This window comes from Talpa europaea, assembly GCF_964194135.1.
Source record: "Talpa europaea genome assembly, chromosome: 6".
NCBI lineage: Eukaryota > Metazoa > Chordata > Mammalia > Eulipotyphla > Talpidae > Talpa > Talpa europaea.
This window is the reverse complement of record NC_140072.1, coordinates 15650920-15678841: the sequence shown is the minus strand read 5'-3', so window position 1 is coordinate 15678841 and position 27922 is coordinate 15650920. Positions and strand designations below refer to the sequence as shown.

Here is a 27922-nt window from a genome sequence, read left to right as displayed (position 1 = left end):
ATGCTTTTCAACTTTAAAAACTGTGAAACGTGAAGATGTAACTTTAATGGTTAATTTTTGAATTTGGATTTAACTTTGCTGAATATTATAACAGAGTATACTTATTACAATACAGTGTAGCACATCTTTCTATTAGAAAAAAATTTAAGATCCTTTACCCGTCTCCTTAAGTTAAAGGTGTGACATCATAAAGGGTGTCAAATGGCTGGATGGTTTTACAGTGCACACTTATATATTATGAAGTATGTCCTTAACAAATCTGATGGATTCTTTAGAATTCCTTTCTTCACCTTTTCTTCGGTGGATTAGCTGTTCGAGGTGGAGTGACAGGACGTCCTGAATTCAGTCCACCATACTGGTATTTAGCTTTCTTTTCAGATGGTTTCAATATCTTAAAAAGTAAATAATTTATTAACAAAAATGTTATTCTTTCAGGTGCAGTAAACTTGAGAAAATTGTTACAATAGTGGGTTTTTTAATAAATGACAAACTAGTTCTGTAAAGCATTTCTCACACTGAATAACTAAATGTCAGAATGCCTGAATATTGCTATTATGTATCATTTCACTGATAATTTAGTAACAAAAGGTTTAGTACATTGTGAATCTTGTCAACTCCCTAATCCCTGATTTAAACCATTTTCTTTTTTTCAAATTAATGTATCTCTGGTGAGGAAAGAACACTAATAAGTCAAAAGAACTATTCAGTAGGTTCTCATAGTTCTCTCCATATTTACTTAGCAGAGTATCCAAGACACAAATTTTTCAGACTTTATGTGTTAAGTAGATCTTAAAAAAAAAATTTACTGATATATTCTACATATGACATTTAAAGTGTAAAAGCTGGTGAATTTCAGCATGTTAACAGCTGTACAACCAATACTATAAATGTTTTTAGGTTTTTGGTATTCCAAAATGAAGCTTTATTTCCATGAACTATCATTACTCATTTCTGCTTTCTACTTCTTAAGCACCTTCAACTCCCAGCAATCACTAATTTACTTTTTCTCTATTGACCTGCCTATTCTGGTTATTTCACATCAATTAAGCCACACATCATGTGGTTTCAGTAGCTGGCTTATTTCACTGAGACGTTTTTGATATTCATGCATGTTTGGCATGCATCAGTACTTCAAATGTTCATTTGCGTTGTTGCCACCTTTTTGGCTAGTATGAATAATGTTGCTATAAATATACATATACATATATTTGAGTACCTGCTTTCAAATCTTTAGGGTAAATACCCAGGAGTGGAATTGCTGTTATGTGGAATTGCTGTTATACAGAAGCTGTTATGTTTTAACTTTTGAGGAAGGTTTTTGGAAATTGTTTTCCAAAGCAGCTGCACTGTTTTACATTTGCCTCATCTGTGTATTTAGGTTATAATATCTTCACATCTACATCAATGCTTGTTACCTTATAGTTTTTAATGATATTTACTGATGGATGCAGAGAGAGCTCTAACTTAAACTCATTAAAATATTAAAGATTTACACAAAAGAAAAATCTCAAAATTTAGGCAAAAAATGCTTTAAAAGATTTATGAAACATTTCTTAGAACTATTCAGAAGACCATAGAGTACCTTAATGAAAAAAGATTAACCCAACTTCACCATCATCAAATGATGAATGGTAAGATCTTGTTACTATCCTTAAATTAGAAATAAATCAATTATTTACCACTGAATTGCACTAAACAGTATAATACAATAAAAGGAATGAGGAATGGGAATTAAAAAGTGTATTTTAGGGATCTAAATAATCTTTGCAAAAACAAAGTGTTGAAGTTGTTTATTCTATGAACAGAATGATTTGTAGGCAGCACACTAAAAGCTAAAATTGGTCTCCTTGAAAAATGTGTTTCTGGGCCTCTCTGGTGGCGCAGCGGTTGAGCGTTGGGTTGCGAAGCTGCCCGCAGCCTCTGCAGCGCCGGTTCGATCCCCAGCTGCTCCCCTGCCACTGGAGGAGGGTCCCACATGACATGCAGACCCCTCCTGTGGCCCGCTGCTCCCCTCAGCAGTGTACTTCAGTCCTTCTGCCTGCTCTGCTCCCCGCTCTGGCTCTGGTGAATTCTCTCACCCTCCCACGCTTCTGACTGTACCCAGTGCTTGCATAAATAAAATAAATAAATAAATAAAAATAAATCTTTAAAAGAAAAATGTGTTTCTGTATATACAAATGGGCACTTTACATTTATTTATTTATTAAAGATTTATTTATTCATGCATACAAGAACCAGGGTACAGGTCAGATGCGCAAGAAGGTAAGAGGATTCACCAGAGACAGAGTGGGGAACAGAACAGGCAGACTGACGAAATACACTGCTGAGGGGAGCAGCGGGCAAGACAGGAGAGGTCTGCCGCGCTATGTGGGATTCTTGCCGGCCAGCCAGGATTGAACCTGCGCTGCAGAGGCTGCAGACAGCTTCACAGCGCTGCGCTCAACCAACTGCACCACCAGGGGAGGCCAGGGTACTTTACATTTATTTGAAGTTTTTTCTTATATAAATACTCTTTTCCTCTGAATTTGTAACTTTTTTCTCAACATCTGTGCTATGCATTCATTGTGTGAAAGGGGAAAAAAAACTAAATTGTTCATCAAATTCATCCTTTTAGTAGGTGACACTATCCAAGGAGTCATACAGAGATTTAATTATTTATACATCTGCATCAAAGAATGACCAACATGACTTAGGTGCCAGAAGAACCTAGTATTTGATATATTCCAAAAAGGCTAAAACCTTTGTGAATGAAAAGTGAATTCTCTAAGAGTCTATGAGTATAATCACTTCTGAATAAATCTACAATTGCTCAAAGAAAGAACAGAATCTGAAATAAAAATTCTGGCAATAGTTCTGGCTGGACTTCCAGTTGTAACTTTCTATTTATCATACCTGAAATGAACACATCAAAGTCTCATCCACACTCATCATTCCACCAGCATTATCAAACTCGCCACAGTAATTTGGGGCTGAAAATAGGGTTACCAATTGTCGTTTAGCAAAAAATTCATATCCATCTTCCACCACCTGTTAAAGGAAATGTCAAAAGAAAAAACAATTCCTTATATGTAATTTTTAATCATCTATACTAATTTAATATGACAAAAATCTCAAAAAAAAAAAGGCTGGTTTGTTAGCTTGGTTTTTATTCTTTTCTTTAAATTTACTTATATATATATTTTACATGACTTGTTCATTTTTTATTTTTATTAAAACTGAATTGTTCAAATTTTATTTCAAACTTTGCTTGCTTAGAATATTAAAATCAGTGTGCCTTTTCTATAATGGCAAGGATTTAGCATAAATTAGATAAATTACTACTAAAAAGTTTAAAAATCATTTAAAAATCATTAAAAACCATTTCCAAGTCTCTTCTTGAGACTGAATCAAAATATGCGAATAGGTATAGTATCTATAGGGAGATTATAAAATCTTTAATTGAGTGAATAATACCAGACCAATATGAGACAGTGTGGCAAATTTTATTTTCTAATTTTCTATTAGTTTTACGCAAGTACACATTGAAAACTTCTTTAGTTGCACTTCATTTACATAGATCCTAAAAAAAACTACATGCAGATTTAATTTTTATATGTATAATTCTATTCCTTAATGATTATGATTTCTAGAATACATTGTCATTTCGTGAATGATTCAATTTGCTCTTTAATGATACAAATTGGAGGTAGGCAATGACATGTAAATATTTTATTTATTTACTTATAGTAAGGGAGCTATTCTTTGACTAGGCATCCTCTGATTAAGCAAAACTATCCTATAATACTTCCTAATATAAGCACTTTCCTAATCATTCACCTGTTTTTGGTAATTCCTACTTGAGAACCAGGTACATGCTACTGTTATAATTATCTCATGTAGATTTTTGATATTAAATTTTTCTGTTAAAGTGTTCACCCTATCTATTCAAATTAGGCAAAGTGATTGGATTCAGTACTTAGGACTTTTTGTTTATTCACTTGTTCATTCATTTACACCTTTATTACTAAAAACAGTTTAATTTTTAAAGGAAGTATAGTTTTGTGTTGCTTCTCATCACTAAGGCTCATGATTTTAGAGATATCATGTCAGAAAATAAACAGAATAGAGTTTTGGAGGAGTTATCTTAGTAACCTTTCAAAAATCATCTATTTTGCAAAGACCAGCGAATGGAACTACAGCTGAAAAAATTAATTATCAGTATTTTATTAGGAAACCTAGCAACTCTACTTGTTATCTATGGAAAAAATACTCTAATTATCAAAATCATAAAGACAATGTTTACTGATTAAAAGAAAAATTTGCCAAAAGCAAGGGATCTGGGAACATGACTTCATTTTAACTAAATTAGAAAATTCTGCCTGATAAACAGGCAGAAAATGAGACCAGTCAACATAAAATCACATAAAGAAGTAGACGTAGTTAACTATCGTGGGGAGTGAAACCCCAGAGAAAAGGGAAATATTGTGGGAAAGCATATACTACGTGTAATAAATTTTGCTTTAACAGACCAAAAAAAGCCATGAATCTTAAAATACACAATGTCTTTTATACCAGGTATGTTTTAGAGAACATGATATATTAAATCATTAAAACAAGCTTCTGTTCATTTATTCAACATAGAAAAAATACATGCTAGTTCTAGAAGGCAGAAGATATTCTAAAGTCAACAAGTCACAGTCTCCCCTCCCCCCTTAAAGGGTGTACAATTGAGTAGTGGCAGAAGATATATAAAAAGAAAATCCTTATACTGTGAACGTACTCTTATGATAAAAATCAGTGATTACCAGAGTTCGTTATGTTTGTTTTGTTTGAGCCTCCCACCCGTTTCTCTGTTGGTATATTTTAAAGTAAATCCTAGACATATGATCTTACCTCTACATACCTGGGTGCATTTCTGAAAAATATGGACATTCTTCTTATATTAACAATATCATTGTTGAAACAGCTGAAACAATTAACAATGACTTCTTGATATCTAATACCTAGTCTATAATCAAATTCCCCCAACTCAAAAATGTGTCTTCTTACAATGTCATTTGTTTTTATCAATAGCCGCAGAATTTATGTTATCACTTAGAAACATCCTATTAAAACAGATAAAATATTTCCAGAAAGTTTCAAATACTGAAAATATTGTTAGCATTGCAGTGTACTGCAAATATATATTCTGAAACATTTCCCCTTAGAGGTGAGAAAAGGCTAACAAGTCATTAGATTGTTAATTATGAGCTCAAAGGCTTCATTTATCTCTCCTTCTGCTATCCTTATATAATTACCTTTCTTGCTTCCTCATAAACAAGGAATGCACTTATGCTAAGTTAAAATACCATAAAATACCCAAGAGTTTTTATATTTCATACCTGGTGAGCTCGACAAATCAAGTCTAAATCATGACGATTCAGAAATTTACTGACTACATCAGCTCCAAAGGTGAAGGAAACACCACGATCATTTTCTCCCCAGCCCTGTACATCCTTATCTGGGTCAGACCACAGCAAATCACACAGCAAACCTTTGAAGGAAAAAAAGACCAAAGCAATGAAAAAAACAAAGTTTTAAAAATAAAGTATATCTATATCACTTTCAATTTGTCTCCTGCCCTCTTACCCTTTAATGAAACACTACAATCGCTTGGCTCCCTAGCATCCCAATCCACAGAACTTAGCTACTCTCTGTGTAAGTGACCATACAATCTCGTCAGGCTTCCTAAGACAGTACTTTCCCATTATAGGAAATATGTGTGGTACACCGAGCACACAGTATTTGGAAAGGGCTATTCGGCTTTTGAATACAGGTTCTCCACTTGGATAACCAACTGATTCAGCAGCATTCCCTCAATAGTTCATTCTTTCCTCACAGAGTCATCTCAATGTCTGTTTCTGGCCACTGTAGTCTATTCCATTAGTTTGTCATTTATCCCCGAGCCAATAATACACTAGATTTTTCATTTTCAATCCTTCTCCTATATAAACTTTAGAATCAGTTGTCTAAAAGCTGAACTGGGGAAACAGAGCTGGACTGCATTCAATTCACAGGATTTCACAGCATTATTATATGACTGCCATCATTAGTACATCCTTTACTATATATACTAGTACTCTATGAATAAAATGAATAAAATATAGTGATAAATGTGCTTGCATTTATCTATAAAATCACATTAGGTTCATTAGTAATAAACAGTGTATTATCTTCAATTGGAACTTGCTTTGTTCTGACTTATCTAAGGATTACAGTGAAAGTGTGAGTAGTCGATTTTTTCCACATAAAATGGTATAAAACTGACATCTCTAGAGCTTAAACAGCTCTTCAAAACCTTAAGTACCGATGATGAAGAAAGTAACAGATAACTACCAGATAATTTAAAGGAAGATAACTATATCCTTGTCCAAGATTTCAATGACAAAACGCTTGAGCTAATTCTTTTTTTTCCATTTTAAAAGGGAAGGTTTATTAAGAAAAAGAAAAAGGGGTACATGCATAGCTATAGGGGGGCAGTCTTGACACAAGATTGCCCGCTTCATGAATTTTTAACAAGTCTTTGAAGGACATAAGCAATGTTGTTATGAATAAGGGCATTTAGAAAGATAGGAAAGGTAAGGGGAATCAATGAACATCTTCTGTGACAAGTAAGTTTGACAGAACAATCAATTATTGGGGCCTCCCTGGTGGCACAGGCATTAAAGACAGCGCTATCAAGTACTGCCAGGCACTACAGCAGGAGTTCAATTCCCGGCCAGCCAGGGAGCAACCCACATAGCACAGCAGACCTCTCATGGCTCACCCGCTGCTCCGCTCAGCAGTGTATTTTAGTCAGTCTGCCTGTTCTGCTCCCCACTCTCTCTGGTAAATCCTCTCACCCCCTGTACCTCTGGCTTACACCCCAGTTCTTGTATAAATAAATCAAACTAAAAAGAACAATTATGATGATTAGATACAAAATTTTAGAGTTCTGAGTTTTGGTGAATAATTAGTGCCAAGTAAAACATTTTACATTACTGTAAATCATTTGCAGTTAGCTTGTAGACTATCAAAAAAAAACCCTCTACTATTTTTATATCAACAAATCCTACTTCCACCATAGATAAAGCTCAAATATCCCAACATTTTACATAAAGCAATAAACTTCTCTATATACTTAACCTGTATCAGGAACATCAGTGGGTCTCATAATTCTCCGAATCTGCTCCATAGACTGCAGGTCTGGTGACAGTCCTATAAATAAAAAGAGTGTGGTACTGAGATCTGAAAAATTTTCTGTCACTCAAATAAATAAGAAAGCATTAAAAGTAGTGCTCCCCGGTAGCGCAGCGGTTGAGCGCTGGGTTGCGAGGCTGCCCGCAGCCTCTGCAGCGTTGGTTCGATTCCTGGCTGCTCCCCGGCCACCGGAGGAGGGTCCCACAAGGTGTGCAGACCTCTCCTGCTGCCCGCTGCTCCCCTCAGCAGTGTACTTCGGTCCTTCTGCCTGCTCTGCTCCCCGCTCTGGCTCTGGTGAATTCTCTCACCCTCCCGCGCTTCTGACTGTACCCAGTGCTTGTATAAATAAATAAATAATATATATTTTTAAAAACAAAATCTCTTTAACCCCTATGTGAAAGTGTTCCCTGGGCCTCCCTGGTGGCACAGGGCTTAAAGATACAGTGCTATCAAGCTATCTCCAGCCACTGCAGCATGAGTTTGATCCCCAGCCAGCCAGGGAGCTAACCCACATGAAGGAAGGAGACCTCCCCTGTTTCACCCGCTGCTCCCCTTAGCAGCATATTTTAATAGATCTGCTTGTTCTGTTCACCACTCTTTGGTTAATCCTCTCATCCAACCCCCCAAGCACCTCTGGCCTACATCCCAGTTCTTGTATACATATATAAATCTTTTAAAAAATTAAAAGTGTTCCCTTTAATGTTATCTTTAACATATATTGAATTGCTAAATAAAACCCCACTCTGCCGTAAAAGAAAATTATGACTAGGTCACCTCCACTTTTTCCCACCACGGGAATTAAATACCCTTTAATTTCGAAAATATTTTCAAGGAAAGAAGTCCTACTGCTCTTTCCAACTATTTCCTGCCTTTCAAAGGAACATAATTCCAATCCTTACTACTGCTTTTGCCACTTTTTATCAACTAATTTTAAACATTTTTACTTCCAAGTTAATATACTTCTCTCTACATCTCACTCCAACACACTCACTGTCTTTATGAAAGCAGAACTGTTGATCAGGAATAACATAAAGCAAAAAACAGAATATGAAAATACTTTGTAATCTTGGTAGATAATCCAAATATCATCATAAAGAATGAAGCTAAATATTCAAATTTTATATCACTACATTGCTATTCTTAGCTATACTAATGTGCAAAACTACAATTTCTTATATATATATGTTTAGTATCTACTACAAGCTGTTTCAATTAATAGTGAGTTATATTCTATCAAGTGATAAGCCATTTATTACCTCAGTTCAGACAAGTGCATATATCTTTCTAGCATTTTCCCTAAATTCTTCCTGCATATTGATGAAAACTTTTCCTTATAGTATTTTCATTAAGTTACTTCCTTGTACAAAACCCCAATATGGTTGCATATATTTATTTAATTGAAGTAACACTGGCTTACAATACTGTGTATGATTTAGGGGAACAGGGTCACACTTTCCCATAATGGTTATTAAACCATTCAACAAACCTCTGTGTGCAGCAGTCAAGTTTCTAGAATCCAATCCCATCATTCTCCGGTATGTACCTGACATTTCATTTGGGCCAGGTTTTAAAATTCCTCAAGACAGACAAATCATATAGAATCTACATATTTTCATGGCTAACGCTAGACACATGTTAAGTAAGTCTTTCAAATGAGCTTTTACATAGTCAAGACTATTTCACAATAATAACTTATCAATCTACCAAACTCAATTTTAGGATGAAAGGAGGCATATTAATTAAATAAAGTCTAAATTCTTGGCATGTGAGAATATTAAACTAAATTATACCTGGAACAATAATAACGATTCTCTCATTTTTACTAAAGTAGGTATCTATTTCTGTTAAAACTGAGGCAAAGGAAAGCCATTTTTCTTGAACAAAACTCTGGTTATGCCCCTCATGTGAAATTCTTCAAAAACAAGTACTAAATTTTCATTTTTCATTATACGTAATAAATTTGAGAATTCATTCATGTTTAAAAGCTTTAAACATTTGGGTTTTCACACAAACACCATTTTGCTTTCCCATATCATCTTAATTTGTCTTTTCTAAATAATGGAAGAATAAGAAAAACTCATGAGGCAAATTTACTAATCTACCTCCATGACAACAGAAGATCTTCTCATCCACAATGGCAGCTATAGGCAGACAGTTAAAACAATCAGTAAAGGTCTTCCACAATTTAATATTAAATCTTCGTTTGCCTATAAAGGACAAGAAACAAACAGAATAAATCTAAACCTGTTCTCGTTAGTTATCTCAAAGTCACAGCACTAGAAATGATTTCTTTTTTACGTTTACCTAGCACTTCTTTTTTTCTGTAATGTTACTTGTATATTAAAAAAAATAATGAACATAAACAACATTCAGTAACTTCAGTAAAGTTATTACAAAGACTTCAAAGTTGTGCTAGGTGTTTTATGAAACAAGTACATCAAACAAGTTTGTCTTTTAAGACCACTATAACATAGCAACTCTGAAATAACCTAACAGCTAGCTAAAGAAGCATAAATGAAAGAAGTGCCTCTGAACTCTGACACGTTGAGTAACAGCATAAACTTACTGCCAAGAAAGGAGATTTTTCAAGTGCTTAACTGGTAATCACTTGAGTGAATTACAACTTGGCTCTACAGCAAGTATAAATAGAAACACAAAAGCTCTAATTTTCTTGTGGCCCAGCATGAAGGGTTACAACATACAGTCTCAAATTATGTTTAACTTTTAAGTCAATTTTCCTGAATTTGGCAAAAAGTTGCCAGAATTAACCCGGGGAAGGGATCAAAGGTACAAGCACTAATTTCCTATGCTTTTGATATAACCTGCCTCTTAATGTTTACAAGCTGCCCTCCTATATATTATTTCATTCTATGTCATTTCCATCCTCAAAGATATTCAAGTCCATATTTACCCCTTAAGAATATATCTCTTGGCTGAAGAATCCAGACGAAGGCAGTTCCTTTTCTTTCCTTGCTACCTCAGATATAGATTCAACTAGTAATAATTGTGTGTGTGTTTTAATAATCATATCTATGTATGCATATGAATGTGACTCCATTTGAAATTACTGTCAAAATATCATTAAAGAAATTTTGGAACCATTAATGAAAAAATGTTTTCTTTGTGCTAAATAGAGAAGTTTAATAAAATAACTTTATTAAGGATAAAAAAAAAAGCATATACCTCTATTTCAGATTTAGTAACAGGACACTATAGTTCTACATACAACTGTCTTCTGGTCTGATTTACACAAGTCAGAAACAAAGATGCAATGTAAAATGCAATATAAAATCATCCCAATTACAACATAAGCTCCATAAGAACAGAGATTCTCCCTCTTATGTGCTGCTGCATTCCCAGAGTTTAGGATAGTGACCAGCACATACCAGTTCTCAAATATTGTCAAATAAATGACTATTTGTCATATTTGTCAAATGTATGACTATACAAAATCAAGGATGTATGAGTGTGAACAGGGCGCTACCATATTTAAGGATGGAAAAAAGCAAAAACAGATACTAAATGCAGAATTCAGCACTTAAAAATTCAATCAGAAAATCAGTGAAATTGATTTTAACTGCAAGTAACCAAACATAATTCATTCTTTTTTTTTTTTTTTTTTTTTTGGTGGGACCCTTGCTGGCGGCCGGGGAACAAACTGGCGCTGCAGAGGCTGCGGGCAGCCTCGCAGCCCAGCTCTCAACCGCTGCGCCACCAGGGGAGGCTCCCAAACATAATTCATTCTTATACTCTAACAAAAGTAACAGACGAAATTAAAATGTAGTGTGGTAAGTAGTGATACTTAGAACATAGACTAAAACCCTAATAATTAACTTTTAAATAACTGCACAGAACTTTTCAGTATTTTTTGTGACACAGGGCCAGTAAGAGTTCCTATTTTACAGCACAAGAATGCTAAAACCTTAATGTATATTAGAAAGCCAGAAGCTACTGTTTATATAAATGAGTTGTTTTGCCTATATGTTTTTATTAGGTAAACTGATTATAAGAGGGTCTTTCAGCTGAATAAGCTACAGTTAACCTGAAACAAGACCAGAATTCCCCAAACCAGTACAAGTGGTAACATGTTTCCTAGTTTCGGGTTTCTCTTCCATTAAAGGCCTACGCTTATTAGGTCATATTTGGAAAAAAAATCTGAATCAAAGGAACTCAGAATGGAAAAATTATGGAATCTTTCCATCATTAAAAGTGTTTTTTATTTTTACTTACATTCATCATAGAATCCATAAATGCGATTAATGCTAGCACACTCATGGTTTCCTCTTAAGAGAAAGAAGTTCTCTGGATATTTGATTTTATAAGCCAATAGCAAACAAATGGTTTCCAAAGATTGCTTTCCTCTGTCCACATAATCTCCTAAGAAAAGATAGTTGGCTTCTGGTGGGAAACCTCCATATTCAAATAATCGCAGTAAATCTGTATACTGTCCATGAATATCTCCTAGAAGTAGAAAAAGTCAGTTTTAGAAAATTTGGTTAATGTGGTTAAGTTTCTACGAAATGACTGCAATGTTTATATGCTTATGTAATCTTCTTCTGAGTGTGAGCTATAGTTAATAACTTGCTTCTAACAAATAGAACAAAAGTGAGATGTGCTGTCATTTCTGAGATTAATTATAAAAGATTGTGGCTTTCATCTTGCTTGCCCTCTCGCTTGCTTAATAATGAAGCCAGATGCCATATGAAGTAATACACATGGCAAAGGAGGCCTCTGGCCAATAGCTTGCTAGGAACTGAGGCCTCAGATCACTGACACGTAAAGAACTGAATCCTTGCCGCTAAACCTTGAGATGACTGCAGCCCCAGATGACATCCTGACTGCAGCCTCATGAGAGACCCAGAACCGCAGGATCCATCTAAGCTGTGTCCAAATTTCGAACCCACAGAAACTGAGATGGTACATTAATGTTTTTAAGATGCAAAGTTTGGGGTAATTTGTTATACAACAATGGATAACAAGTACAGTTATGCTTATTATCTGGTATTTTAACTTAGGTCACTTTGTTACACCAAATAGCAATGATTTGTAAGTATTTAATACAAATAACTTCTATTACCTTCAAATTATTTCTATATTAATGAATTTTAACACGTACCTTGCAAAGAATTAAAATAATTTTAATCTTAATGTTTCATTTAAATTATATTATAGATCATTTCTACAAAATTCCAAACTGCAACCTCTTAAAGGTGATACGCCAAGCTAATTATTTAATATTTACTTTACTAATGTATCTTTTTTGCTAGATACTATACAAAGGAGCACAAAGCACATGAAGGAAAAAAAGTGTTGAAAGAACATATTATGCACCTCCATGTTACATGCTGTGAATGTGGATCACTAAGAAACATGCAGGAGAATGAGCACTTTTGCATAAAGCAAATAATACTTAAATGTGCAAAACTGATGGTTAAGTCTATCAAAGCTATGTCATGAACACTAATAACCACTATAACAAAAAGCTGTACTTTAAAACCAACAATCAGTGATGCATTATTTATACCACTTCCTGTTGTTATGTGAACTAGAGAGAAATGCTTTCTGTGCAACAAGTTTTCTGGCTATAACAACGTGATTGCTCAAATTAAGGTGAAAGTTATTGCTTTTGGTTAAAAACAACTAATACACTTAGAGGAACAGATACAAATTGCAAAGCTATATAATCAAAATAAATTAAAATGACCAGTAAAAATTTGTAAGAACACAAGTATTGCCACATTCACCCTCAAAATTGTATACTTGTTTTTTCCTAATCATTGCATTAGAATGCCCAATTTCCACATCTTAACAACACCAGATTATCAATTTTTGACATGCCTCCCCATGAATAGTTTGAGGTTTAATTTGCATTTCACTTATCACTAGTGATTTAAGATTTGCTCTATTTTACTTTTTGCTATTTTTCTATTTTATTGTCTTTTTTTTAAAGACCTGTTTATATGGTTTGAATAGCTGTATATATAGTAAATATATATATTTCCTGCTGTATATATAGTAAATATTTCCTCATCTTGTCATTTTACCAAGTTTCAATTTTATTTAATTTTATACATAAAACCCATCAATTTTCTTTTATACAAAACTGTTTTCTCTATATCATGATTTGAAATACTGTATCCAATTTTACCCAGTTACATACCACAAATTTTCAGCGGTGCTTCCAACTCTAAAAGAATAGGCTGGCTGAGGAAGATCTCCCGAGACTTGATACATAAGCCCCGAACCTCTGCTTCAGTCATCTGCACAATCTTTCCTGGACGACATCCTCGTACTGAGTAAACAATGAATAAAAGTCAGCTCTCTGAAATTCATTCATAAAATAATAATCCTTAAAAAAGAGTTATGTCCATATTTTGAAGATCGGAAGTTACATAGGCAGCAAACAACCATAGATGCTGCTGTATCCTACTGCTAACAGTAAGGTTGGGTTCTCTCTGTCTCCATCATTGCTGGTTCCTGATGATGCAGCTCAAGGTTCTTGCCATGGAAATGCTGGCCTCTTCTTTGCTCTCCACTAGTCAACCTGAGGTTTAGCAGCTCAAGAGAACCAAAAAAGTTTGAAGAACAGCACCCCTGAGTCTCTGGCCTAGTCTCCCAGCAAAATCTTGCATTTAGGAGGACATAATAGACAAACCACCATGAAGAACCAATGTCTATGAAGAAAGGGAGACTAGACAAAAAGTAGTTTTCAGTAGGTGATTTGCTTCACACACTTTCTTAGAATACTATGAGTGGTACTAACAATTTTAGCAACTACTTCCTCCATTTTCTGATCAAAACACATTGGAAAAGGTGCCAGATATTTAATAAATTTTATTGCACTATGTTCACTAAAGGGTATTAAAAACGCCAAAAGCTATTTTGATGGAGCAAAGCAGTTTTCATATGAATGAACAATGAAATCCTTTAATTAATATGCTTCTCAATAACTTCTGGGATGAAGTGAGGAGGAATGATGCATGGGGAGTTCCTTATTTGCACTACTGAACTAAACTTGTAATCATTTTCTCTCATTATTACCTTTTCCACTGGCCCTTTCTCTTTAATCTTTAAATTACTGCTAGCTGACATTTAATCTTGACTGAAATGGCATTTAAAAAGGAAAATACAGACTCTACTTCTATATAACCGCACAACTTCCATTTACAATTAAGTCCAGACATTTCTTGCTGAAAGAGGCTATGATTCCTTTGCCAGGTCAAGGAGATAGGCTTATTTGGGGGGGGGGGGAAGGGGGGGGCCTCCCTGGTGGCGCAAAGGGTTTAAGTCGCAGCACCATGGAGCTATCTGCAGTCATTGCAGCACAAATTATATCCCTGGCCAAGGAGCTGCCCCCACATGGCGCAGAAGACCTCCCCTGACTCGCCCGCTGCTCTCCTCAGCAGTGTATTTCAGTCAGTCTGCCTGTTCTGCTCCCCACTCTGTCTCTGGTGAATCCTCTCACCCTCCCATACCTCTGGTCTGTACTCCAGTTCTTGTATGCATAAATAAGTATATCTTTAAAAAAACACCTCCACATGCAAAAGCCATTCCAAGTTCCATTAATACAGATATATAAAAGTAGCAAAGAAGAGACATAATGTTGGTATGTGCCTTATTCAGATTTTTCAAAAATGATAGTTATTGAAACTATCCCTAAAATTCAAAACAATGATCCAAATTGCTTGCATTATGGGAACTTAGCACAGCTCTACATTAGCCCTCAAAGGTCAATTACCTATTTCCCATGGATACAGACCAAAAGAAAAAGAAAAAAAAAGAGAGACACACCCCTAACTGTGCCTTTCACTAAGTATCTAAAAAATATTGGTTTAGCTTCAAATCCCTATAATAGGAATAAGTTTTAATTCTGGCATTAGTTTTGGAAGTGGGAAATGATGGTCACAAGTACAGGTATACCACCAATGCATCCAATACCAATCTGTTTTAGTTTAAGGGGGGACAAAATGAACAAGACAAGCAAAATACTTTGGCTCTTGTCTTCATAAATAGTACATCTGTTTAAGTCTGTGCTCCTGAGTATGTGTACTCTAATATTTTTATAGAACAAAAAGTTATTCAATTTATAAGCCAATTTATATGTTACCAAAAACATACCACGCAAAATCTCTTACATTTCTTTGGTTCTAAAATGAACACTTTTACCCATTAGTATCTCTGAAGCTCTGACACACTTTGTGAGCAGTAATTTCTTACAATTGTAGTTGGTAGTTTGCTCCCTGCTCCTTTGTGGCACATAAAACAATGCATTTCATAATCAATTACATCTTTAAAAGTTGATGAAATGCAATTAAAAAAGGCAAAACTTCTAACGTGAGCCTCTGTCAAGTGACCAAATCCTAGTAATGATTTAGCTCAACGTCTGGGAGGACTGGGCTCAGGGCAGCCCCAGTTGTCTTTCCTTAAAGGCACTCCTAGTAGTCCCAGTTTTCCGAGAGCACTACAAATTTCCCAGTCATCTTAAAAAGAGAAGTTGGGACAATCTGTTACACAGGGAAACTAGATCACTATCACAACGCCCATGAGGGATTCCAGAATTTGGGTATATGAGCCTAGATCCAAGTGTCTTAATGGATAATGAAGATACTGTAACTGCATAATTTACTAGGTGCAAAGCAATTTCATATAACCTCATTTAAGTATTTTTATATCCCACGAATAAGAAAGGGAAGTTATTGTCTTCACTGTACAATGATAGAGATTAACCATCTTGCATAAGATCACAAAGCCCAGGTTTTAATTCCAGCAGTTCTGCATGTCCATGGTTACCATTTATCTTTCAGTATAATCACATTTTTGAATTTTTAGTAGCAGTATATAATATATATTCTTTTGTTCATTGTTTCACGTGAGATTCATCCATGCTACTGTGTTAGACAGCCAACTAAAGTAATATGAATAAATCGTAACTTTTTATGTATTCTATTTAGGTCATTTCCAGCTTGGGATTATTACCAATGCTATGAATATTCATTTATATTTCCTTGGGGTTAAATATAACATAGGAGTAGAATTGCTGGGTCACAAGGAAGGCTTCATTTTAATAAGTAAATACCACCAATTTCCCAAAATTGGCATACCAATTTACAATTCCACTAATGATGTTGTTCTACATCTATGCCAACACTATCATTACTCTTTTTAGTCATTTTGTTGGGTATATAGTAGTACTCATTAAGATTTTAAGTTATGGGCCTCCCTGGTGGCGCAGGATTCAAAACAGTGCTATCAAGCTATCACCAGCCACTGCAGCATGAGTTCAATTCCCCTGGCTGCCAGGGAGCTGACCCATATGGCACAGAAGACCTTTCCTGTCTCACCCGCTGCTCCCCTCAGCAGTGTATTTCAGTAGATGTACCTGTTCTGCTCCCCGCTCTGTCTCTGGTGAGCCCTTTCTCACACATACCCCTCCCACTGCCCCCACACCACTGGCCTATACCCCAGCTCTTGTATGAATGAATAAATAAATCTTTGGGGAAAAAAGATTTTTTTTTTAAAGATTTATTTATTTATACAAGCACTGGGGTACAGGCCAGAGGTGTGGGCAAGTTAAAGAATTCACCACAGACACATAAGGGAGCAGAACAGGCAGAAGGACTGAAATACACTGCTGAAGGGAGCAGCGGGCGCTGCAGAAGAGGTCTGTGGCACCATGTGGGAATCTTCCTGGCCGGCTGGGAATCGAACCCGCGCTGTAGAGGCTGCGGACAGCTTCACAGCGCTGCGCTCAATCTGCTGCGCCACCAGGGAGGTCTGGAAAAAAAAAAAGAGATTTTAAGTTGCATTTTCTGGCTCTTGTTGAGCACTTTTTCATACACTCAATAGGCCACTTAGCTATTTTTTTTTTATCCCTATTTTTTTATTTTATACATTTTTTACATCATTTTTCATTTTTGCACAATGTATGCATTTTCATCTTGGTTACTGTCTCCATACAATTCCCACCCCCCTTGTTTTGATCCTACTCCCTCCTCCCCCATCCTGTAGTGTGTCTCTGGTTTATAGTTGCTTGTTGATTTTGATTTTTACTTTTTAATTGCAAAGTTCGTTTTAAGTCTGTATATTCTTTAAATCTGGATTGTCTTTTTTTCTGTTAATTCATCAGAAATTTTATATATTCCAAATGCATCCTTTGTTGAGATGAGAGTGTGTTCCCTTAGACTTAAAATTTCAACCACTTTAGCAGCCCCAGACTTTATTTTCTCCTCTTTGGTCCAGCAAGACTGTCTCTTTTTGTTTGGGGTCCATTAATCTGTGTCTCCAGGAAAAAAGCCAGAGTGACTGTAGAGACCATGTTGTGCCCTTCCCTTCTCTCAAAGATCAAAACCTTCAAAAATTTCCCAAGCTGATTGTTTTTCAACAATGTCATGGTGACATTTAATATTAATGGATATGTACATATTAATATTATTGGATATGTACACAAAAACCCCAGATGATTATATAAAAAGGAATGGACACTTTGGGCCCTAACCCCATATTTTATACGACTGAATCAGTCACACAACTTTAGTAGGAACACCATGGTTTCCTGACTCCTTTGAAGATAATCTTCCCACACAATCATATTTACATCATAAAAGAAAAATACTCTAGTCCAACAGACAAATTGGGTGCAAGGCCAATTTTTGTGTAACATGTGAATTAAGAATAATTTTCACACCAAAAAAATAGCTGAGGGGAAGAACACAATACTTTGTGACACATAAAAATTAGATGGAATTCAAATTTCAGTGCCCAAAAGTAAAGTTTACTGGAACACAAGCACACTTACTTGTGTATCCCTGAACTCTTTTACTCTACAATGGCAGAGATGACTAGTAGCTACAGACCACAGAAGGCACTCTCATCCCTTCACAATGCTTCTCTTCATACTGTAAATTGTATTACAAACTGCAGAGATGCAGTTATAACTCAATAGTGTCTTGTATTTAACTCAATAGTGTCGTGTCTTTCTTACTGCTGTTTATAATCAGTGTATGTTCAGCATGTCAAAGCAAGAGAAGTGGACTATAAATGTAGTGGATTTAAGGCACTGCGTTTATGACATTATAGCTGTGTTAAAAGAATACAATGTTGGGCCTCCCTGGTGGCTCAGGGGTTAAAGTCTCAGCACTATCAAGCTATTGCCAGCCACTGTGGCCTGAGTTTGATACCTGACTAGAGAGCTGATCCACATGGTGCAGCAGACCTCTACTGTCTCACTTGCTGCTCCCCTCAGCAGTGTATTTCAGTAGTTCTGCCTGTTCTGCTCCCCACTCTGTCTCTGGTGAATCCTCTCACCCCCCACACCTCTGGCCTGTACTCCAGTTCTTGTATGCATAAAAAGTAATAAAATCTTAACATAACCAATTCACAGGAATAACAGCTTGAAAAATTTTAATTTCAAAATGGAATTCCATCACAATAGAATTTCCTCATAAAACCAAAATGAGGCTGCAAAAGAAATTTCCAAGTGGCTCTTGTGTTAGCTACTCGAGTAAAGTCATTTACTAATCTCATTTGATTGGAAAAGCCAAAAGAGTATGTCCTGAGATGATAAACTTTCTGTAAAAACAGTTCTTGAAGAATTGAGGAGGACATAAGGAACAAGGTAAAATAAGCAATTTTAAAAAACCATGATTTTGGGTGGTTTTCCTTGACTTTTTATAAGTTCACAGATGTTACCAATACTTAACGTTGCCTATTAAATAATCCAACACCTAATTTGAAACAACCGAAGAGTTAGTTTCTATGAATAGTCTTTGCTGAACAGTTATAGGCAAGATATCTGCACAGAAGCTGAAGGGGGAAAAAGTGATTTAGTACAACCTGAAGTAGAATATGCTAGGCCATGTTACAAATACAGATGGTAAAAATTCACATGGAACAGAAAAAGACTTAGTTGGACAATTTTACAAAGCTTATGAAAATTTAAAATGTTCAAAATCTGCTCAATGAAAAAATAACCTACCATGTATTACTGAACCAGTGGTATCAATCACTAACTTCATTAGCTCTCATGAACTTGTTACTCATTGTGTAGCAAATGAGTTATTTGTCAGAAGTAAGGCTGAACAATTTGACTTGCCATACTACACTGCGTGGTTTAGTAGTAAGGAAGTTTTATTGTTAACAGTTTTTTAGCTCAGGGTTAATATTAAAATTTTTCAGAATGAGAAGAATCATTCTCATTACTATTTATATTTTTATAAATTAGATTTTGCCACTAACCTGCTGTTTTCCAACCTAGTATAAGGCAAAAAATTCCTATGCATGAAATGTATATTGTGGTAAGTCACTGTGACAACTAAATGCAGCCTGAATCACTAGCACACATTTAAGTTGAGATACACACTTCTAGTGCTGTCAAAAGGTAAAACAAGTGAGATCTTCATTCCCACACAATTTGCAATGGATATATATTCTCTAAGCTCAAACTACAGCTTCAGCAGCATCAGATCTCAATGCAAGTGCAAACCTGATCAAAAATCCATTAACCAAAAAAAAAAAAAAAAATCCATTAACTATGAAGCTGAAAACTTCATAGTTAACCCTTCACACTTAACCCTGCACTGGAACCCACATTGTAACAACTCTATAAATGTCTTTTCAAATGATGAACATGCTTATTCAAAATCACACTTGTTGACTGATATCCATATTTGGCAGTATTTATTTGTATCATAAAAAACATCTCCCAATATAAAATATATAAAACCTCATAGAGCAGGATTAGCAGATAAACAGTTACAATTTATTTTGATAGAGCATACTGTGAACCTCAATTAAGCAAATTATCTTGTCCTCAAAGAATTCCATTCTCGTGATTACCAAAAAAGTATAATCACTACATTTAAATTTTTTAATTATTTATTTATACAAGCACTGGGTACAGTCAGAAGCACGGGAGGGTGATAGAATTCACCAGAGCCAGAGGGGAGAGCAGAGCAGGCAGACTGACGAAGTACACTGCTGAGGGGAGCAGCGAGTGGCAGGAGAGGTCTGCGCACCATGCTGGACCCTCCTCCGGTGGCCGGGGAGCAGCCGGGGATCGAACCGGCGCTGCAGAGGCTGCGGGCAGCTTCGCAACCCAGCGCTCAACCGCTGCGCCACTGGGGAGGCCCACTACATTTAAAATTTAATATTTGTGTAAAAACTTTGCCAATGTAGGTTAGTCTTTCAATTGTTAATGATATAAGGTATGTCTGTGTCTGTGGTGTGTGTATAATAAATTTCATACCTCAATAATCATCAGCTATTTTCTCTAGCAAGAAGTTACTAATAAACACCTGCTCTAAAAGAAAAGGATGGGGTGAGGGGGAAGAAGAGAGGGGGACAGGCAGGCCTGGGAATGGGGCAGGACTGAATTCGATCACATCTGTCCCATCAAATATTAGGAATCTTTACTACCAATAAAAAAAGATTCACTTAAGGTTACATACTAATGGACAGCAAAGTTAATGTAAATCCAAATTTCTCAAAAATTTTCTGTATGAAGAAATGGCAATTCTGCCGTATTAAACACCTGTAAGCAACAAAAAGTAAAAATTTTACAATTGGCTCAAATGTGGACTTTTGGTTTCAAATTAAAGAATTAGGCAGCTGCCTGCCATAATTACAATTTATCTTAAATCTGTTTGGAAAAAACAATTCTCAAAGGTATAATGAATTCTCTTTCAGTTAAAAAGTCACTTCACATATACTGGTAAGCAAACAGATAATAAGAGTAAGACAACAGATATAGATAAGGGCTAGACATTTCATGACTAGAGGAAAGAGTAAGCTAGTTCTACCATTCTCAGAGCATGATCCCTCTTCATTATGTTGACATCTGCATGGTATAAAAGTAATGGTGGGTAAAATTGCTGCAACTTAGGCCAAAATCAGTGGTGCCAAACTATACTGATCACTGGTGGTGTTCACTGCCATGCAATTAGTGAAACACACAGAAAGGGGGCCTCCCTGATGGCACATGGGGTTGAGGGTCAGCACTATGAAGCAATAAGCAGCCACTACAGCACGAATTCAATCCCCAGCCAGGGAGGCGACCCACATGGTACAGCAAACCTCTCCTGTCTGGCCCGCTGCTCCCCTCAGCAGTGTATTTCAATAGATCTGCCTGCCCTGCTCCCCACTCTGTCTCTGGTGAATCCTCTCACCCCCCTACCCCACACCTCTGTCCTATACCCCAGCTCTTGTATGAACAAATAAATCTTTAAAAAAAGAAAAAAAGGGAACACACAGAAAGTCCAGTTTTACTTGAGAATGCCCTGATGAATCAACAAAAACAATTTGATTAAATCCTGACTGTTGAGTATATCTTTTGAATGTTCTGTATGACTGTGGACTTTTAGTGAGTCCGAACCTGGGACACGGCGGGGAGGGAAATCAGACATGGGGGACTGTCATGTCCAGCATGCAGTAAATCTTTATTGTCTTAGTGCTCATTATATACTATTTTAATTGTAGCAGGTGTAACATCAAAGCATACCATATAATAACATGTATGAATGATTAGTCTATTTTCCTACTATTATCTATTTACTTCAGACAGTAGGGTACCAGGTGGTTAGTTCTCACACACATAATCTTATCGCCCCCTAGCCAGAGCCTGGGAAGTTCGCTCATTATTTTTGTTATTCTCAAACTGTGGAGATGGACGCAGGTCACTTCCAGGCTCTCAACACCATGTCCTGTCACCCAGAGGTTTTCCTCTGAGATGCATGTGTTTTTACATGCCTTAAAGACTTGGGTCAAGGCCCTTCTGCTCACTGCGCAGGGTCTCTCCATTTTGTTATTCTCAGACTGTGGAAATGTAGAAGGCTGCCTCCATGTAGGTCACTTTCCAGGCTCTCAACACCAAGTCCTGTCACTCAAGAGGTTTTCCTCCAAGACTCATGTGGGTCAAGGCCCTTCTGCTCACTACGCGGGGTGGCCGCCTCCAACATCAATGAAATGGAAAGTAGTCATAAAACATTCTGCTGCATGCCCAATATGATTATCTCAAAGAAAAAAACACAAACCTCTATTAGTTCCAACCTGCTAGCCACTTTTTTACACAGGATACCTTTTTTTTTACTGGAAAGTACAACTGAGAAAAACTACTATACACACTTAGATATTAAACACTCTTGAAAATGAACAGTGTGTCACTTCAAAGAAAACAATTGACAATAAATAATTATATGACCCAACAATTCCACTCCTAGTTATATACTGAAGGGGATTGAAAACACATACTCACAAAAACTTGTACACACTCACAGTAACATTATGCACAATAACCAAAAAGGAGAAACAACTCAAATGCCCAATCAAGTGATAAATGGATAAACCAAATGTGGTATATTCATAAAATGGGATATTATTCAGCTATAAAAGTAGTGAAGTTAAAAAAAAAAAAGTGAAGCTTTGATACTGCTAGAACATGAGTGAATCTTGAAAAAACATTAGCCCATAACAAAGATCATGTATTGAATTATGTCAATTAGATAGAATGGCCATAACAGGCAAAGCCATAGAAACAGAAAGTAGATTAGTGGTTGTGGGGGGGTGGGGGGGGGGGAGACGGGGACAGGGGGACGACACGACCTTAAGGGGAAAGGTAGTATCTAATGAGAAAAGGGATTTTCTGAAAATGTTGGTGAAAAAGTTCTAAAGTTGACTGTGGTGATGGCTACTCAACTCTGAATATACTAAAAACCACTGAATTATACACTTCAAATAGGTAATTGTGTGGTATGCCAATTATATCTCAACAAAACTGTTATTTAAAAGGGAGGGCTTTAATGGTGTTTCAGGACTCTATTTCATTGTTCAAACTCACTCCTTTTTGAACTCCAAAAGGACAAATAAGAGGAAAGCTTCCTATCTGCTAAGTCTGTCAGCTTAACTATATTTTAAGAGTATATGATCAACAAGAAAGGGAGCTACACAATAAATGATCTATAGCAATTCCACACACATCTTCAGACATCTGACAGATTAATGTTAAGCGGAAAACAGTTTTAAACACAAAGTAAGAAGAGCATGCAACTATTATTTGTAGGCCAAAAAATTAAAATTTTTTTGCCATGGAAGTTTATATAATGCTAATATTCTACAATCCACGTTCTAATATTCAAGCTTAGCTCTGTTGTAAAGTTTCAAAAAAAACCTAAGAAAACTTTCCATCACCCAATAAATATCTTTTGGCCAAACTTTCAACGACAAGGGAAAAAAAAAAATCATGACGTACTACTAAGATAGATAAACAGTATTCTAATGATGCTAACTTTATGAACAAAATTTCAACAAGTTATCTTGATCATAGAATTATGAGTGGACTTGGATTTTTTTCTGTTCTACTTCTGTTTCACAGATGTTAAGAATGTTAACTATGGGAACTTTCCTGATGGTGCAAGGGGTTAAGCAGGAGTTCGATCCCCAGCCAGGGAGTTACCCACATGTTGAAGCAGACCTCATCTGTCTTGCCCGCTGCTCCCCTCGGCAGTGTATTTCAGTACATCTGCCTGTTCTGTTCCTCTCTCTGTCTCTGGTGAATCCTCTCACCCCCCAAACCTCTGGCTTGTACCCCAGTTCTTATATGCATAAATAAATCGTTAAAAAAATGCTAACTATGATAAAAAAATAAGCAAAGTACAGTTTTACATGTACCTATGATATGTATATAGATATACGTGCACAATATGATATATAAAATAAGCATATATTGATTATGGTATAGTCCAGTTTTTAAACACTTGGCTCAAGACTGAGGTTGGTACAGTTAGCACTATAAGTCAGAGGGAAAGAGTTTTCCACACTATCCCCTTCTCTAACACATCAGATTCTACTAATCCTGATCCACCTCCTCCAAAATAATCCAACACTTAGTTTTAATCAAGTTCTCCTGATAATTCTTTTATCCTGCCACTGCTACCCTAGAACTCCTTAGCTTATTATTCATCAAAGTCAAGATTTTTAACAGGATTTTCCAAGATATTCATAGGAACTAGCTTCAATTTAAGTAAGTAGTCAAGAACACTACAATAAGCTACAAGGTATCCTTTTACAGAGAATAAAATTGAAAATGTCTTTGACTTACTGGCAGAACATGCACTATCCAAACAAACAATAAAAATAAAGTTTAGGGGCCTCCCTGGTGGTGCAAGGGGTTGAACACCGCACTATGAAGCAATCCGCAGCCTCTGCAGCAGGAGTTCCATCCCTGAGTTCAATCCCCGGCTGGCCAGGGAGCAACCCGCATGGCGTGGCAGACCTCTCCTGTCTCGCCCCTGCTCCCCTCAGCAGTGTGGTTCAGTCAGTCCGCCTATTCTGTTCCCCACTCTATCTCTGGTGAATGCTCTCACACCCCTGCATCTCTGGCCTGTACCCCAGCTCTTGTGTGCATAAATACATAAATCTTTTTAAAAAAAATAAAGTTCTAAAGGCACTGTGAAAATATTACATCAATGATATATACTCATCTAGCAAAGAAATACAAAGCAAATCATAAAATGTAGTTACTAAATGTGTTCTAGCTGATTGGCAATTCAACGTAACGAAAAAGTAAAAGGAAGAAAAAACGTAGAACAATTAACATTTTTAAATGAGAACAGGTTCTTCTCCCCCAAATATAAAATCTGGCCAAATTTAACTTGTATGTCCATTTACTCCCCTCCCCCCAAAAAACCACCACAGCAAAAACTCCAACCAAACACCCCCAAAAAACCCCAACCTCTAACTATTATGTTAGGCAGCTTTGCAAAATACCACCACTTCAATCTGAGTTAAATTTAATTAGCATGTGCATCACTGAAAATCAAGCCAGACTAGGGTCCTCTCTGGTGGTGCAAGGGGTTAAGATGCAGCACCATGAAGCTACTGGCAGCCACTGCAGCAAGAGCTCAATTCCCGGTCAGGGAGGTGACCCACATGGTGCAACAGACCTCTCCTGTCTGCCCCACTGCTCCTCTCAACAGTGTATTTCAGTGTTTTTCATCTGCCTGTTCAGCTCCCCACTCTGTCTCTGGTGAATCCTCTCCCCCCTCACCCCCACCCCGCATCTATGGCCTGCACCCCAGCTCTTGTATGCATAAATAAAAAACTCTTAAAAAAAAAAAAAAAAAGCCAGACAAGAAAAATCTTTATTTTTTTTGGGGGGGTATGCAGTGCTGTATTTATTCAAACTAATTTATTTTTCTAACATTTCAAAATAATCTGTTGCTTATATTTCCAATCTTCTTTGAACAGATAGTAATTTAGGAGATTATTTTTAATATGCAGTTCTGAATAGTTGAGGTTTTTACATTTTTTGAAGCTATTGTCATTTTTTCAGAATTCCTCTGTGCCAGATATCAAAAAGTATAGTCAGACTAATTTCTGGTTTAGAGACTTAAATGGTGTTTATCAGCGCCATCATTGGTAATGTTTTGCGAATATTTGAAAAACATACATTCTCTATAGGGTACATACTTTGAGATTATCTATTCTCTTTTATTAATAGTTCAATCACATGCTCATTTATTTTCTGTTTTATCACAGACTGAGAGCAGTATAATAAAATCTGCTACTGTAATTATGTTTCTGTCAATTCCGCTCTGCTTGCCTAACAGATTTTGCTTTATGTGTTTTGATGTTTTATTAGTAAACAAATATATATATTTAAAATCAGACCAGAAAAAAAATTTTTTGAAGACTGAAAATAATTACTTAATAGAAAATCCAAGCCTGTTTTGGAAGTCTTTGAATGGGTCTAGATTTTGGAAGCGGGAAGGAGTCTGGAAAATTTGAGACTCCTAGGGAAACACTATCAAAGTAAATATATGTCCGAGGATTAAAAGAAAAGTAATATAACTCTACCCAGAGGAGTAGAGTTGAAAAGCTTGAAAATCACTACGTTTAGACTGGGTGTTCCTTGAATCAAGAGACTGTCTTAACTTTGGATTCCTCATGCCTGACACAAGGTCAGTAAACGCTGCCGATTAAAAAAAGGGAAAATGTGTCTGGACTAGATTTCTCACCAAAAAAAAAAAAAAAAAAGAAAGAAAGAAAAAAAAAGACTGTCCAACCAGAACCAAATATCTAATGTGAATTCACACACCCAAAGCAATCACACACTTAGCATACTTCCCCACCATACCTTTTCCCCAATAACCTTGAAAAACTCACCAGTTAAATTTCTGAAGTATCTATAATCATAGCTTGTCTAATTTAAAAGGTTCCAGGTCAAACATTTGAAAACACATCAAGCTACTGTTTATGCTTACACAGTATATAACTACATGGGAGGGGGGGAGTGAAGTGGCAGAGATGCCAGCCTAAGATTTTTAAAATATTTACATCTACAAGCAAAGATTTAAAGAAACAACATAAAAATGGGGTGGGGGCCCAAGTGTTTTACAAAGTTAGCAAGATACTAAATTTTGTAAATAACTCTACTTCCCACTTAGACTGCAGAAAACACAAAGCAAACGTTTTACAGACCCGCAAGACTGCCTATCTGTTGAAGTCCACGAAGCCTTAAGCAGCGAACACTGACTGCAGGCACCAGGGGGCCTCCCAGGAATAACTTGATAGTAGAGGGAATGGTAAATAGAGTTCCTGGTAAACGTGCTTTCAATTTAGTGACAGACTGCCCTACGGCTTTCATATCTGGAGAATATAAACTGTATTTCGTTACACAACAGGTTCACAGAACTGAGGAGGACAGCAGCGACACATAAGTCGAAAAAAGGAACTAGTGCCCCCCTATCATACAACCTTCTTTGATGATTTTCCAAATAAAAGCACACACTGCTTCACTGCAGTAAACACTACCTACAGCAAGTAATAGATGAGTGCAGGTACGATCATTCCACAGTTTCTGACAGAAGACTCAAAAAAAAAAAAAAAGGCTTCATTTCTTTTCTACACACTCGCAAAACAATTAGTGATGGTGCAAATTTTAGGGTGGAGGAACTCCCTGGCAGAAGATGGCGAGAAACTTTCAACAACATTCCGGCTTCACCATCTCTCCTTCCCCTTCCCCAGCATGAAACTCTTCAATAAAACACAAGGGCCCGGAAACTTCAAAAGCTGCAGAGGCTTGTAAATACCTTTCAAACACGAGCAGCTTTTACAGCAGACATTTACTAAGTTCGTAAAGATATGAAATGCTGCTCCAACCTGTTAAAATCCTCAACCTCGAAAGCTCACCCCTGGGCGAGCCAACGAGTCCACAGACTTCATGATTCCAGCGTGTATTTGGGCTCCACCAAGGATCTCACTATTTATTTGAAGCAGAACGAGGCCCTGGAGATGCTCCCCTCCAGCGAACGTTATCCTCGCCCCGCAGCACCGCATCAGCACCACAGGGCACCAGACCGAAAACAGTCGTTTCATGGAGGTTTTCCCCAAACCCACTCCCGGGACGAGAACGCGCCGCAGCCCAGGGCCCGGCACAAAGAGCGCCCGGCAGGCGCGCGTTCCAGGGGCGCACAGCCTCGCGCCCCCGCGGCCAGGGCCCCCCGAATCCCCCGGCCGGCGCGCCTCCGCGCGGGTCCCCGCAGGCCCGCCCGCGCCCCCGGGGCCGCCCCCCGCCCCGGCCCGCCCGCCCGCGTCGGGGCGGGCAATTGGGGGGTCCCCCGGGCGGCGGCGGGGGCCGAGGCGCCCCCTCCCCGCGGCCCGCCGCCCGCCGCGCCCACTCACCCTCCAGCAGGCGGGTGATGAGACTGTCCACGTTCAGCTCCCCGTCCGCCAT

The 27922-nt window shown here is 37.1% G+C and overlaps 1 protein-coding gene across 1 annotated transcript; it reads right to left on the bottom strand.

Moving 5' to 3' along the window:
* Positions 1 to 286: 286 nt before the first annotated feature.
* Positions 287 to 27922, bottom strand: PPP1CB (protein phosphatase 1 catalytic subunit beta; the record flags this gene model as incomplete). Its single annotated transcript, XM_084235833.1, has 8 exons — positions 287 to 391; positions 2893 to 3027; positions 5361 to 5512; positions 7144 to 7215; positions 9300 to 9404; positions 11428 to 11658; positions 13358 to 13489; positions 27871 to 27922. The coding sequence occupies 8 exons, from the start codon at positions 27920 to 27922 to the stop codon at positions 287 to 289; spliced, it is 984 nt and encodes a 327-aa protein (XP_084091959.1).